This window comes from Bos mutus, chromosome 21 (assembly GCF_027580195.1).
Source record: "Bos mutus isolate GX-2022 chromosome 21, NWIPB_WYAK_1.1, whole genome shotgun sequence".
Lineage (NCBI taxonomy): Eukaryota > Metazoa > Chordata > Mammalia > Artiodactyla > Bovidae > Bos > Bos mutus.
Window position 1 is genome coordinate 25,689,705 of NC_091637.1, and position 14,927 is coordinate 25,704,631.

Here is a 14,927-nt window from a genome sequence, read left to right on the forward strand (position 1 = left end):
TCCTGTGTGCTATGGGTCAGCTTTCAGCCCAGCCACTGTGTTTCTCCCTCTCTGGAATTTGCAAGCACACCAAGGTTTATTTTCATTCCATTGCCATGAAATGTCCGAGAAAGCTCCTCCGACCTCTTCTCAGAATGGGGCAGCCCACGGGTCAGCACTTCTTCCCCACGCGCTCAGCTGCGGAAGCGGAAACCAAAGGCCCAGACCGAACATCTCATGTCCAGACCACAGGGACAGTGAGGTTGGCATCCTGGATCTTTGCCAGCCGGGCCTGAGACTTTGTTTTCTTTCCACATCCCAGCGAAAGTCTCTGTCTGTGGTCTCAGAGCCCCCAGAACTCAACAGTGCAGAGAGCAGACACCCGTTGTAACACCTCTGGCTCTGATCATGTGTGATCATGCTTCTGTGCTAACTAAAGCCCTCGCCCTCCTCCATGCATCACAGACACACCCCAGGGCGCAGAGCTGGGCAAGTGGGAAGGGCTGGGTTTCTGCCCTGTTCACCCCAAGCACCAGGCCCCCCGGCACAGCAGCACAGCTGCCCACTCATCAAGATTCTGTGCTTGGGCTGGACACCAGGGCTGAACCACGAGGTAGGAGTGGTCCTTATTTCCCGGAAAACCTCTTCTGTGTTCAAGGTTGAGCGTCTGAAAGCTTATGAAAGGAAGAAGGGGGTGGTCCATGGATTCCTGCCCTGGAGGGGAGCTCACTGCTAAAAAAATCCCACAAAAATCCCAAAGCACAGATTTTTGTTTTCTCCTACCTGGTGGCTCAGGATGGTGTCTTGGGCTCACAGGTCTGGGATGGGACATGTGGAAAGGTGGTTCCTGTTACACCTTTGGGATGGAGTTCAGGGGCTGATGGAGACACATTTGGTTTTGAATCCTAGGTTTGCCGTACTGACCAATGTCACCTTGGGCATGTCACTGAACTCTCTGAGCCTCAGTTTCTTTATCTGTAAAATGGGACATTTTTCAGAGATGTGACAGCGTTGATGAGGTTCTGGCTCTGAGTACCACACTTGGATTTTAGAGGGCATGCCAATGAGAGATGAGGGTGCCCACAAGATGTAAATCAAAGTAAAACAGCAAAGCTGTCAAGTCAGAATCAGAAAATACAGAAAGTTGTCATTTTTCAATAGACGATTATATCAGTTCTTTAAGATGTTTTTGAAATGTCCACTTTTTTTGAAAATTATTTTTAGTGCTCCTGTTTCCTGGTGTTGCCGGGCTTAGGCTGCCGGGTGGGCAGTCACATGGTGCTGGTTTTATTGTTAAGCTTTTCTCCAGGCTCTGACGCCAAGGTTGGGAGACATACTGTGTGCTTCCCTGGTGGCTCAGTGGTAAAGAATCCACCTGCCAGTGCAGGAGACACTGGTTCCATCCCTGGGTTGGGAAGATCCCCTGCAGAAGGAAATGGGAACCCACTCCAGTATTCTTGCCTGGAGAATCCCATGGACAGAGGAGACTGGCAGGCTGCAGTCTACGGGGTCACAAAGACTCAGACATGACTGAGCGACTAACACTTTCACACTTCTCACTTTCAGATACAATCTCCCTTCTTCCTGTGTTGTGATCCCTAACTCAGCCATTGTTTTTGCCAACTTATCTGTCTGCCCCTGGAGGCTGTCAGCTCCCCGAGGCCAGAAACCACATAGGTTCTGAGTTATCTTTTCTCTCCAGTGCCTGGCAGACACTTGGCATAGATAGTTCAGCACACTTCACTGAAGACATGGCTCACCTGGGCGTAGTTCTTTTTTTTTTTTCTGGCTGCACTTGGAGGCGTATGGGATCTTACTTCCCTACTGCTGCTGCTCCTGCGGCTAAGTCACTTCAGTCGTGTCCGACTCTGTGCAACCCCATAGACAGCAGCCCACCAGGTTCCCCTGTCCCTGGGATTCTCCAGGCAAGAACACTGGAGCGCCCCCTGCATTGAAAGCTCAGTGTCTTAACCACTAAGCCACCAGGGAAGTCCTGCCGGGCTTAGTTTTAAATAAACTATTCACTGGGTCTTCCAACTGGGTGGGGTCCTCTTTTAAGATGTCTTCCCTTGTGGGGGACACACATGCTAGGGGCCCCAATTGAAAGGCGCGACTGGAGGAGAACAGTGTTCAGATTGTACACCTCTGAATGCTGAGGAAAAGAGTTGAGAACCACAATTCAAGTTATTCTGTATTTCTCCAAAGCAGAATTGGAACTCAAACTGGGAGTTGTAGGGAGGTGCGTGCGTGCTAAGTCACTTCGGTTGTCTCCAACTCTTGCAAACCCATGGATTGTAGCCTGCCAGGCTCCTCTGTCCATGAGATTTCCCAGGCAAGAATACTGGAGTGGGTAGCCATTCCCTCCTCCAGGGGATTTTCCCAATCTAGCAATTGAACCCGGGTCTCCTGCATTGGCAGGCAGATTCTTCACCGTCTAAGCCACCTGGGAGTTTTAAATATAAAGGGAGTTTTAAATATCTCTACCCCAAGGGCTGTGAGCTTACATTGTGAGGCTAATGTGGTCCATCTGAATGCAGACTCTGAGCCGAAAGGGCAGGGTGAACGGGAGCCCTCCAGGTCCTCAGATGCTGATTCAGGTTGTGACTGTTCAGCAGCTGCCCCTCTCCAGGGACCTGCTCCCTGACTGAGCTCCACAGCTGCCTGTCCTCTCCAGGGAGGGCCTCAAGGGCTCTTCTCCATACACCTCAGGCCGCAAGTGAAGAGGGCAGGGGATCTGTGAGCCGTTGTCCTGCCTGCCACTTCCTGTCCAGGGTGTGGCCAGGAATGACAAAGGGACACCCCAGCATCATTCATACTTTCATAGTGAAAATGAACACGGAAAATCTTTCCAGTTAATGCAAACTCTTAAGATATTTTTTTTCCATGTTCCAAATCTCACTCACCCACACAGGACATAACGTTTGTAGCTGTAATCACAGCATCCGTAACATTTGGTGCTGAACTTTCCCCACACTCTTGTCATACCTTGTGGTGTTTCCAGTCTTCACTGTGGTGGCCGCTGCTGACCGTGTTTACTCAGCAAATGAATAGATGTAGTTTACAAAGCCACTCCCCTGTCACAGCCAGCTGTGCGGGGACAGCTCTTGTTTCCTGCCCCTGAATCATTTCCTTAGTACAGCCCCTGCGGCAGGGCGACCACCTGCAAGGCTGTGACTGCAGCCGCCCCTTCTGATGTGGCCACCGTCCTGTTTTCCGAGAAGACTGCGTCCACACAGGCTTCTCTTGCAGGGTATGAGCGAGATAGTTTCAGTACACTGCCAGCACACTGAGCGCGCTTTTACCAACTTAGTAGGTGAAAAACTGTACTTTGAGATTATTTTAATTTGTGCTTATTTTGCTTATTTTAATGGTGAAAATATTTCCCTACTTGCTCATTATATGTGTGTATATATATATATACATATATATATATATATATATTTATGTATTATTGTTGTTTAGTCGTGAAGCCATGCCTGACTCTTTTGCCACCCCATGGACTGTAGCCCTCTCGGCTCCTCTGTCCATAGGCTTTCCCAGCAAGAAATCCCATTTCCTTCTCTAGGAGGTCTTCCTAACCCAGGGATCAAACCTGTGTCTCTTGCGTGTCATGTGTTAGCAGGCAGGTTCTTTACCAGCTGAGCCACCAGGGAAACAAAAGCAACTATACTCAATAAAATTGACTTTTTGAAAAAACCCACTTATTTCCTAAATATTGGCAACCTAAGCTGGGTTTGATCCCTGGGTCAGGAAGACCTCCCCGCCTCCGGCCCGAGAGGAGGAAATGGCAACACTCCAATATTCTTGCCTGGAGAATCCCATGGACAGAGGAACCTGGTAGGCTACAGTCCATGGGGTCGAAAAGAGTCAGACACCACTGATTGACTAACACTTTCACTTTCCAACTTAAAAAAAAATCTTGGGTTGTAAGGCTGAGGAACATCTGTCCCCATTTAGATCTTTAGAGGCTCACGGGATGTTCTGGGAAGACCCCTGGCCACCCCTTTCCCTCCTCCCCCAGCCTCAAGGCCACCGCAAGTCATAAACATCACCCAGGTATAAAAGAACGGTACCTCCACTCTCCTAGTTTTACCGTTGCAGTTACCCGTTTCTGAAATGAACTAGGTGGTTCCCTTTCTACTTGGAGTTTCATGGCTCGTTTATGTAGTTAAGTTTCGCTGTTCCTTTTTTCCCACCCACATCCCTGGACCTGGTCCCCTCAGTGTTGTCACCAGATCTGATGTGTAACCGACTAAGTCAGGAAAACAAGGGGCCCCTCCCCCACCTCTTCCTGGTGGTCTCTCTGCCTTCCTCCATCTTTTGTCTCACCCATGCCCTTCTCCCTTGGGCTCTGAGGAAATATTGTTGACAGTAGCTTTCGAAGTTTAGATCTGAATATTTTCAGTTCTAAGGAAATAAAACCCGTTGATTACTTTAACAACAAAAAAAAAAAGACTTGGAGCCTTGATTTGGAACATGAAGAAATAAAATCAGTCAAAACTGAAAACGATTTAGAGATCCAACAGGTGTCACCCACTGTGCCACTGGGGAGCAAGGGACATTCAGGCTCCTCCCTGTCATCCCCACGTCTTCTTTTCCTGACTCTCTGCTGACCCCTTGTTTCACAGGCAGCTCCAGCAGCAGCAGGCAGAGCTGGAAGTGCACCAGAGAGATGGGCTGTCATCGTACGACTTGTCGCAGGTGAATTTCTGGAAAACTCTTTCCCAGCTAGAACTGTCTCCAACCAAAGGACTGCAGACTAAATCCCCTCGGCCCAGCAGGTGGTGTTGCTCCCTCCACCCACACTGCAGAAAGCATTTTGGCCCCCAGAGAGTGTGTGTGCTCAGTGGAGGTCTACCGTGACTCTGCCACGCAGAGTGTAGAACACAAGCGTTAGGAGCTGCGGACAGCCAGTACAGTAAGTTCCCTCCATACAAAGTTCAAGCTGTGAGCTTTCAAAAATACAAATGTGGGTTTGCATATCCAATCACATGAGTTAGTTCTCGTGTCTGGCGTACACTATCACGTGCGTACAGCCTGTACAAATGGTTGTGCTCATGTGTATTTTACTGTACAGTACTATATAGAGGACAGCAGTGCAGTGTCTATTTCAAGCCCAGGGTGTCGGGAAGCAAGCATAAAAGCAGTGATGATGTAGCTGGTGCTCCTGTACTTTTTAAGGTACTGTACTGTAAGATTAAAAATGTTCTTTTAATTTTTTTGTGTTCATTTTTTTGTGCAGATGTGTGAAAAGTATTATAAACCTATGAGAGTAAAGTACGATATAGCCAAGTGTATTAGTTGGGCACCTAGGCTAACTTTGTCAGACTTACAAATGAATTGGTCTTAAGAACATGCTCTCGGAATGGAACTGGTTCGTATGTAAGGGACTTACTGGTACTGAGATCCAGAGGCTGTGTGGGAACTTGGAGACCACCCAGCTCTGAACCTTGTCAGCTCTGCAGCCTCCATGCTGCCCCTCCCACCTTTAATCTGTACCCTGATGTTCTCAGGGGACCTCTTCCTGGCCATCTCCTCAGGGGCCCCTCCTTCCCTTCTCCTTCCTTCTCTTCTCACTGCTTCTGGCCTTAGAGAAACTGAAGCTTGTGTTGGTACTTGGCATCTCTCTCCAATTAAACTTTATGTTCACTTTCCCTGATATTTAGACTAAGTTGATCATTTTTATTTCTCTCTCTCCAAGTGATCGGTGGAACTCCAGTGAGCCTTCTGTGACCCTTTGTTCACACCCACACCTGTGTGTTCTATCTTTCACATATACAAAAGCTCCCTGCCCTACCCAGCACCCCAGCCTGAGATGCCAGCGATTCTGAGGGAGAGGGATCTGGTGTGTCTGTTCTGCCCCTCACACCCAGGGATGCTGTTGTGTTTTCACGTGCAAACAGGTGCCTGTCCCCAACCTGCCAGCTGGAGTTCATGATGCAGGGAAGTCCGTGGAGAAGGCAGATGCAATCTTTTCCCAGGAAAGAGATCCGCGGTTTGCCGAAATGTTTGCAGGAATCAGTGCATGTAAGTTCCCGAAGAGTGCTGACGTGGTGAGATGGTGGGATTTATAGTTGCCTCCAGCTGGCCACCCTTGGGGGTGAATTTACAGCGACTACTGCAAGGTGTAAAAGGAACACCAAATTCAGGGGTCCTAATGAATCCTCTCTGTTCTCAAACTCACCTCTCATTTACCTGTTACCTTGGGGCAACACCTGACATCTCATGGGCCTTTGACATCTCATCTTCAAAATTTGAGGAATTGGAGTAAATGAGCTCTATTCATCATCGTACAGTTTAGTATTATCAAGCCAAAGACATGTCCCTATTTTTTAAAAAAAATTTTAATCTGTAATGTAGAGAGGACCATATTTGAAAATAAAAATATGCCTAAAAAGGAAAATAAAAATGATCCAGTATCGTACCACCTACATTTAATCTTTTTTAACTTTTTAAAGCTTGTCCTTTTTGTCTTTCTACACGTTGTTGTTCAGTTGCTAAGTTGTGTCTGACTCTTCGCAATCTCTTGGGCTGCAGCACACCAGGCTTCCCTGTCCTTCACTATCTCCTGGAGTTTGCTCAAACTCATGTCCATTGAGTCAGTGATGCCATCCAACCATCTCATCCTCCATCTCCTGCTTCTCCTCCTGGCCTCAACTTCTCCTCAACTTCTCTCATCAGGGACTTTTCCAATGTGTCGGCTCTTCATATCAGGTGGCCAAAGTATTGGAGCTTTAGCTTCAACATCAGTCCTTCCAATGGATATTCAGGGTGGATTTTCTTTAGGATTGACTGGCTTGATCTTCTTGATGTTGAAGGCGAAGCAACTAACATGGAGGGAGCACAGCCTCCCAGGAGGAGACAAATGGGTTAAAGATTTACTGAGCATGGTCCTGCCCACTAGAGCAAGACATATGAATTCTTTTTATATACAGAATTGAGCTCATACTGTTTGGTAGCTTACTTTTTCACGTGTCTATTATGAACATCTTTCTAGGTTGTTAAATAATCTGCATTTTTATTGCCTGCATAGCGTTCCATGGTATGAGTGTTCATAAGTCATCCTTTGCAGTGGTCACCAGGGTGTCCACCTGTGTTAGTGTTGCTGTTAGAGAAAGTGGTACCATTTATGGGACTTCCCTGATGTCCAGTGGTTAGGACGCTGTGCTTGCACGACAAGGGTTCCAGGTTCAGTCCCTGGTCAGGGAACTAAGATCCCTACTTGCCGCACAGCGCAGCCAAAAAAATAAATAAATAATAAAACAATATAAGAAATCTTATAAAAAAAATGGTGCTGTCCAAAGTTCAGGTGTCACATGGAACCCACTTGTGTAGCCGCCTCACTCCCCAACTCAGACTGCCACAGAGATCAGTCTGTGATCACATATAAAACTTGGAAATGTTGTTGTCAGTTCCAAAATTCAGAAAAAAAGATTCCATTTTCATGTGATCAGCGAAATACAGCACAATTGGGATCAGTTTAGGGAGATATTGCTGACTCATGCCACAGAATCGTGGGAAATGCAGTAAAGGGACAGGACCCCCCAGTACCATCCTCCCAGGACCAAGGAACAGGGACAGCGTGGCCTAGGGGAGGACAGAGAGGCCCTAAGCAGATCCCAGTCCTCCTGCTGTCAGTTCGTGGGGTGGAAGACCCCAGCCCTATTCCCACGTGGCTGGGGACTGGATGCTAGGAAAGCAGGAAGCTGCCTGAACTGGTGGCTCAGACGGTGAAGATTCCACCTGCAGTGCAGGAGACCTGGGTTCGATCCCTGCGTTGAGAAGATCCCCTGGAGGAGGGCATGGCAACCCACTCCAGTATTCTTACCTAGAGAACCCCATGGACAGAGGCGCCTTGGCGGTCTATAGTCCATGGGATCACAAAGAGTCGGACACGACTGACTGACTGAGCACAGCACAGCCTGAACTGAGGGCAGCAGGTGCCAGCGCAGCCCAGCGCCCAGCTCTGAGCAGAGGACAGACCTGTTAGCACGACTCGAGGGCTCCCTGCTGGTGCTCCCCCTCCTCCCCATCGCCGGTCATCCACATGTGCCAGCTGCCCACAACAGTATTTCTTCCACTTTCATAAAGAGATGTGGTTTCTTCCAGCAAGAGGAAACAGTCCCACATATCACTGGTTCCTCTTCCTCTCAGATAATCCTGAAATATTTGGCCACACCCACAGCATTTCTGGGAAATCCATTTGAAATTTTAATGTTGTACAGACATAGACATCTTCCCACAGAGATGACAAAATAGAAAAAAAAAGTTAACAGAAAAGGAAAAAGAAGGGGAAAGAAAATATGTAATCTCAAAATTTTTCCACCAGCCAAGCTGCTTTCCTATATGAAAAAGCAACAGAGAGTTGGTTCAGTGGTTAAGAATCTGCCTTTCCATGCAGGGGACATGGGTTTGACCCCTGGTCAGGGAACTAAGATCCCACACACAACGGAGCAACTAAGCCCACGTACTAGAAATACTGAGCCCTCACACTCCAGAGTTTGTGCTCCACAATAAGAAGCCCTGGAGCCTCAACTAGAGAAAAACCCACACATCACAAGAAGACCCAGTGCAGCCAAAAAAGAAAAAAAGGAACAGAAGGACCTTCTCAGATATGTGCCATCTACTTATACTTCCTGGAAAAAATCACTTGCAGGAGAAGTCATTGTGAAATGAATCAAAATACAGAACCCAAGATTGGAAATGAAAGGTTGGAAAAGTAGTAGCAATGAAAAAGTGAAACTAGTAACATGTAGAATTAATATAAAAATTCTTAGAAGATAAAAAGATATTTAAAAATAAATAAAAACCCAAGTCAAATCAGTTCAGCAAAAATACATACTTTGGGCGAGGGTACTAGGAACAGAAATTTCTCATCAGTCTATACTATTTTTATCTCTGACATTTACAAAGATATATAACTTCAAATATTAAAAACATAACTACTAATGAATGATTTAAAAAAAAGAAAAGGAAAGGAAAGAGGTCTCACTTCCAAATCATTTCCAAGAAAAGACAAGGACATTTTTAGCAACTTGCAAAATACTCAGAAGAAAAATAAAGTGAAATAGAAGAAACTATGAATAGCATGAGTAGTGCAATAAGTTGATGTCCAAGGGCTCCTGATTGCTAATTCTGGAATGGTATGCCCCCAAAATATGATAGTACAGAGTGATATGATACGATATGATATGATAAAATATGATAACAGAGTGAAACTATTTAACCTGAAAGAATAGATGCTGATGGTGCTGCAAAACCAAGGAGGAAAGCAGAGGTGTTGACCTTGCTGCACAAAGAAAAGTTAGAGCATTCAGTGAGGAAAGAAGCTTATATGTCATGAACACTGAAATGTGAAATCCAAAAATAGTTTGAAACACAAGAAATCCTGATAAAGCCAAATTGCAGTGGAAGATTTCAATATGCCTTTCTTCATCTCTAGCCACTCATGTAGCTCAAAGTAATAAGAAAGATATAGAAGGTTAAAATTTTTATATATATATATATATATAATTTTATGTGCATGCGTGCTCAGTTATGTCTGACTCCTTGCAACCCCATGGACTATAGCCCACTAGACTCCTCTGTCCATGGGATTTCCCAGACAAGAATACTGGAGTGGGTTGTCATTTCCTCCTCCAGGGGATCTTCCCCTCCCAGGGATCGAACCCACATCTTATTGGCAGGCAGATTTTTTACCACTGAACCACCTGAGAAGCCCATGTGATTTTATAGACATATGTAATTTTGTACCCCACAAACATTCTGGAGCATTGAGAAAAATAAATGTTTCTTATTTAACCAACAACCAAAAATCTTAAATGCATGAGAAAAAAAATGGCTTGTTTATAGTCAAGAGAAATTCAGAAGTCTCTCTTACTCCTGCAACTTTTAATTTTATTTATTTTTTGGCAACCCCATGTGGCTTGCAGGATCTTAGTTCCCTGACCAGGGATCAAACCTGTGCCCCCACCAATGGGAGCATAGAATCTTAACCACTGGACTGCCAGGGAAGTCCCCCTCCTGCAACTTTTAGCCTCGTCTCTTTCTCTCCAAGATCCAAGGCCTTGTGATTAGGTTAGAAATACACACCCAAGATCTGGTCTCTTTCCATCCTGTAGGGATTTCCCATTGAGCAACACCATCATCACAGCAAAAGACAATGGAGCAGTAAAACTGTGCAGTGCCTCCGTGTTTTTAAAAACATCATGGAGGTTTGTTGACACATGTGGGAGATTTAGCCGTGGTCCCTTTAGCCCAATCCCTGGGCCCCAAGTCCGGGATCCTGAGTGTCCATCTCTGCTCATGGTCACCCAGGAAAGGATCTGCCCGCTCTGCCCACCTCCCCACCAGCAAGCCAGAGACAGGTGCAGATGTGGGGTTTGTCCAGGCACAGGATAGCTGCCATGTAACTCATCTGCATCTCCTTTATTCTGGTATCTTACTGCAAGTGGAGATGTTAGAGATTATAGGAATAAGATGCAAGTGGGGTCTTTGAGCTTCTGGGGAAATGGGAGGGTGCTTCGAGGGAGCCCCAGACCCCTCAATTACAAGAGAGAGTGAGAGAGCTCCCATCCCCACTGCTGTTTCTCAAACTACCACCCTCTTGCTCGTGTCAGATCTAAAGGCCCAGCTGGGGTTTGAGCCCATTTCTTTAGCCTCTCTGTGGGGGTGCTCGGGGCTCCCTGCCCTGGAGTCTATAAGGCGGGAACTCCTACAGGATGACCCTTGCTCTACTTTTCCCAGCGGAGAAGAAGATGATGAGCTCAGCTTCTGCGGCAGGAACACAGCAGATCTACTCCCAAGGAAGCCCATTCCCTGCTGGACACTCGGGAAAGGCCTTCAGGTACAAGCTGGGAGTGTGGGACATGAAGCAGGGGTGGGCAAGAGGGCAGGAAGAGGCCCCTACTCAGTGAAGCCCTGGGTCTCAGAGTCTGACTCTGTGTGCAGCAAATACTGCCAACCTCACTTAGTGCTTACCCATTCGAATGCCCGGGCTTCCCAGATGGCTCAGTGGTAAAGAACCCACCTGCCAGTGCAGGAGATGTGGGTTCAATCCCTGGGTCAGGTCGACCCAGAGAAGGAAGTGGCAACCACTCCAGTATTCTTGCCTGGAGAATCCCATGGACGGAGGAGCCTGGTGGGCTACAGTCCATGGGGTCGCGAAGAGTCAGAGATGACTGAGCACAGACACACATTTGTATGCCAGGGCCAGGCTGAGGGGTCCGGGAGCTCCAGTTCTGACCTGCAAGCCCTTGATGAGCCACCATAAATACAAAGTGTCGGTTGCTCTTTCTTGGATGTGAAAGGTGCCAGCCACTGTGTTTGCAGAGGTGCCTGCCATGGAGAAGGGAGTGAGGTGGCTCTAGCCAGGACAGACCTAGGGACACCTGACAGGGCAGCAGAAAGGACCCTGCCCCTGGGTTTCTAGAGGCCACAGCGAACTCCAAGGGGGAGAGGACCACTCAGCCCACCACGCCTGGGGTCTCAGCCTAAAGGGCTGCTCATGGGAGGTATAAGTAGGATGTTGTGCTTCCGGGGTTGGTTCTTAGCATCAGGGGTCTCTTGTAAGTCACTGAGGAAGCCAGCAACACCACCAGGGATGGGGCCTGGCTCCAGGGGCTCCCAGGGCAGCAGGAGCAGGGGCTAGGGAGCTCGGCTAGGGCACAGACATCTTCAGGGAGGGTGGTGGGCACTTGTGGTAGCCATCGGGTACCCCCAGACCCACTAGCAGAAGCATCTCAGACCCGTGCCTGGTGGGATGGGGCTCCCCAAGCAGCCCAGCCTCTGGCTGACTTGGCTAGAGCTGAATGTCCAGTTGAGAATCAGGCAGGGACCAAGACTGGGCAGGTGGACCAGCCACCCCAGGAACAGGTCCCAGCCAGGATGGCCCTCACCAAGGATCAGTGGACCGACTTCAGGGGAGGCAGCAGGTGGTCAGCAGCTGCGCCATGAGACATTAACCCCTGAGGTCACAGAGTAGCTCTGTCAGCCCCGCAGCTGGGCTGTAGTAGATGGTGACTTGTTCTGAGTCTCTGGGGAACTCTTTCCTGGAGCAGCTACTCTCTAGTCTGGGGATGGGAGGACAAGATGGTGGCCCCCTGGGAGCTGCCCCTGAGACATAATCCCTGCTGGTCACCTGGCTCTGCGGAGCACTGGCCAAGGCTCCAGGCTCTTCCCCTGCTGCTGGTTACTCACCCACTCAGCACATGGTGACCTGCTGTAGTTCCATGCCAGGCCCGCCTAGGCCTGTGTTCATCGAGTCCTTGTAACACTTGCTGCTTCCCCCTCTCCCTCCCCGCCCCCTGCCATCTGGACAGAGGGCAGCCAGGATGGAGCAGAGGTGAGGAGGGCTAGCCAGGCACAGCATGGTGGGGGCAGGGGGAGGGGGAGGCCCAGAAACAAAAAAGCAGATGGCCACCTGCTGCAAGGGCAGGTGCACAGGCATCAGGATTGTGCTGAGCGGAGTCCAGGGACAGGAGACATGGGGACTCCTGGAGTCTGGGAGGAAAAGAAAGATGAATATATCAGTCTTGACTACTGTGCTCGACTTGGGAGTTTGGACTCATCACTGGGACGACTCATGGTAGAAGAGGGGCTTGAGGAAACAAGGTCCTGGAGAAAGTTTGTGATGACAGGGGTGTAAGCAGTGGAGTGGAGGAGTTGAGGCTGCAGGCAGGTGCTTAGAACAGATGGTCCAGCCAGAGATGCTGAGTCTGCACCAGCTGTTGTCACTGAAACAGAAGAAGGGGCCAGTCCCCTTATGGAGCCTGGCACTGGGGAGGCTCTCACTAGATCACTGGTCTATAGAACGAATGGGTTAATTAGTTAAAAGAGTGCCACGAAGCTGTAAGCTTGTAGGACGGCCAGTTTCCTGTACATCTGCAGGGCCTGAGCTGGATTGAGTGGGAAGGGACATGGGATGAGTGGCACTGAGCCCTTGGCAGGATGGCACAGCTGTGGCTGCACGTCCCTAAGTTTGTCCCCCACCCAAGTCCTGCTGTGGTCCCACAGGCCCTGTGCACCAGGGCACCTTTCCTGGGGTCCACAGCACTCCTGCCAGCTCTCCAGTCAGTGCTGTGAGGGCAGCCAGGGCCAAGCAGTGGAGGAGACCCCCGCCACCCCAATAGAGAACAGTGATCAGAAAAGGCCCCGAGGTCACTTACACACATCAAGAGGGAGATGGGAAAGGAGCCCTGTGTTAAGTGAGGAAGGGATCTCAGGAGTGAAGTTCCTCTTAATCACGGTTAGTGCAGGAATTTTTTTTTTGTGGCTGTGCTGTGTCTTCATTGTGGCACTGTGGCATCTCTAGTTGTGGCACACAGGCTTAGTTGCCCCTAGGCACGTGGGATCTTAGTTCCCTGACCAGGGATGGAACCTGAGCCCCCTGTGTTGGAAGGTGGAGTCTTACCGCTGGATCACCAGGAAAGTCCCATGGTGCTCTTTCTTCCTTCGCAGCTCTGCCGTGGTGCACGTGCCTGGAGTGAACGACATCCAGTCCTCGTCCTCAACAAGTCAGAACATGTCCCAGATCTCCAGGCAGCTCAACCAGAGTCAGGTGGCCTGGACAGGAAGCCGTCCGCCCTTTCCAGGACAGGTATGGGCGTCAGCAAGGGTATTGCCCCAGGTTCCCAGAGGGCGCAGAGCACCTGAGCTGTGCTCTCTGGGAATCCCGGCTCTGAGAACAAGTCAGCGCATGGAGCTGGAGCTGACTGCCTCAACCACGGCCAGGCTCCAAGGAGCACGGAGGCAAAGGGTACTTTGAGAACCAGGTACCCATCAATGGTACCAAGTCTGTTTTCACAGCATTTTCTCCCAGCAGTCTGGAGGCAGCTCTGGGGAACCAGGGGAGGGGACAGGCACTCAGAGACCGTCCATCAGGAGCAAGCCCCTCACCACTCAGAACCTCAGTTCCCTTGGCCCCGGAGTGCATGAGGTCGTCAACCTGGGGACACACCTGCCTCCCTGTTGTCACTGTGGGGACATCTGTATCCTGGACTGGTAGAGTCCTTGCCAAGGTCCCCCCTTCCTCTGCCAAGGAAGGCAGAGGACTTAGATCACTGAGTTCCTGGAGGGCAATTTCAACCAGACCCTGAAGATCCAGGACCTGAGTCCTGTTTCTTGGGCCAGCACATGTTGGCCTGATCCTGGGCATGGTGCCCAGCAGGCCAGGAAGCCACTGGAGTCACTATCAGCCCAGAGCAGGGCTGCCAGTGTAGGCTGGACCTGCGCGTGACAGTGACCAACCGGGGCCATGGAGGGTGTGGGGAGGGGGCCTGCTGGTGATGCTGGCCCTCTCTTCGCTTTGTCCTGATTGTAGCAACTCCCCTCGCAGTCCAGCAAGACTCAGTCTTCTCCCTTTGGGATCGGAACAAGCCACACATATCCTGCAGACCCCTCGTCCTACAGCCCTCTCTCCAGTCCGGCTACCTCCTCGCCCAGCGGGAACGCCTACTCCAGTCTGGCCAACAGGACTCCAGGCTTCGGTAGGTGGGGACAGAGGGGAAGAATTCCTGGGAGAGCCAGCTAAGATCATTTCTGAACATTCTGGTGTGGGAGTCTGAGCCCTGGGCTCTCAGAACCCTGGTACCAGGTCTGGAGATTTCCAAATTCTCTCTGGCCATCAGGAGGCCAGTGGTGTCCCTAAGGGACTTGCTGCCTAGACCTTGGCTTTGTAGATTGACTTTATCATTGTCAAGGCTCTGGGTCTCCTGTGCACTGATGTCATCTGAGTACTATTTTAACCATTTATGGCCCTTGGCAAGGACTTTTAGATCACCCAAGTCAAAAACCCTATACAGTAAGTCCCCTACTTATGAATGAGTTCTGTTCCAAGAGTGCATTAATAAGTCCAACAAAGTTAGCCTAGATATCCAATTAACACAACTGGCTATATAGTACTGTACTGCCATAGATTTATAATACTTTTCATACAAATAATACAGAAA

General features: G+C 49.4%; 1 protein-coding gene across 4 annotated transcripts in view; it reads left to right on the forward strand.

The window, feature by feature from the left end:
- Positions 1-14,927, forward strand: part of ARNT2 (aryl hydrocarbon receptor nuclear translocator 2) — a 196,068-nt gene that overhangs the window by 165,351 nt on the left and 15,790 nt on the right. For 3 of the 4 annotated variants that reach the window (XM_070358426.1, XM_070358424.1, XM_070358425.1), the window contains exons 13-17: positions 4,608-4,680; positions 5,883-6,006; positions 10,726-10,825; positions 13,438-13,576; positions 14,300-14,465. In XM_070358426.1, the coding sequence (XP_070214527.1) occupies positions 4,608-4,680; positions 5,883-6,006; positions 10,726-10,825; positions 13,438-13,576; positions 14,300-14,465 (602 nt within the window). The remainder of the gene's footprint in view (positions 1-4,607; positions 4,681-5,882; positions 6,007-10,725; positions 10,826-13,437; positions 13,577-14,299; positions 14,466-14,927) is intronic. The other variant, XM_070358423.1, reaches the window with a different exon arrangement.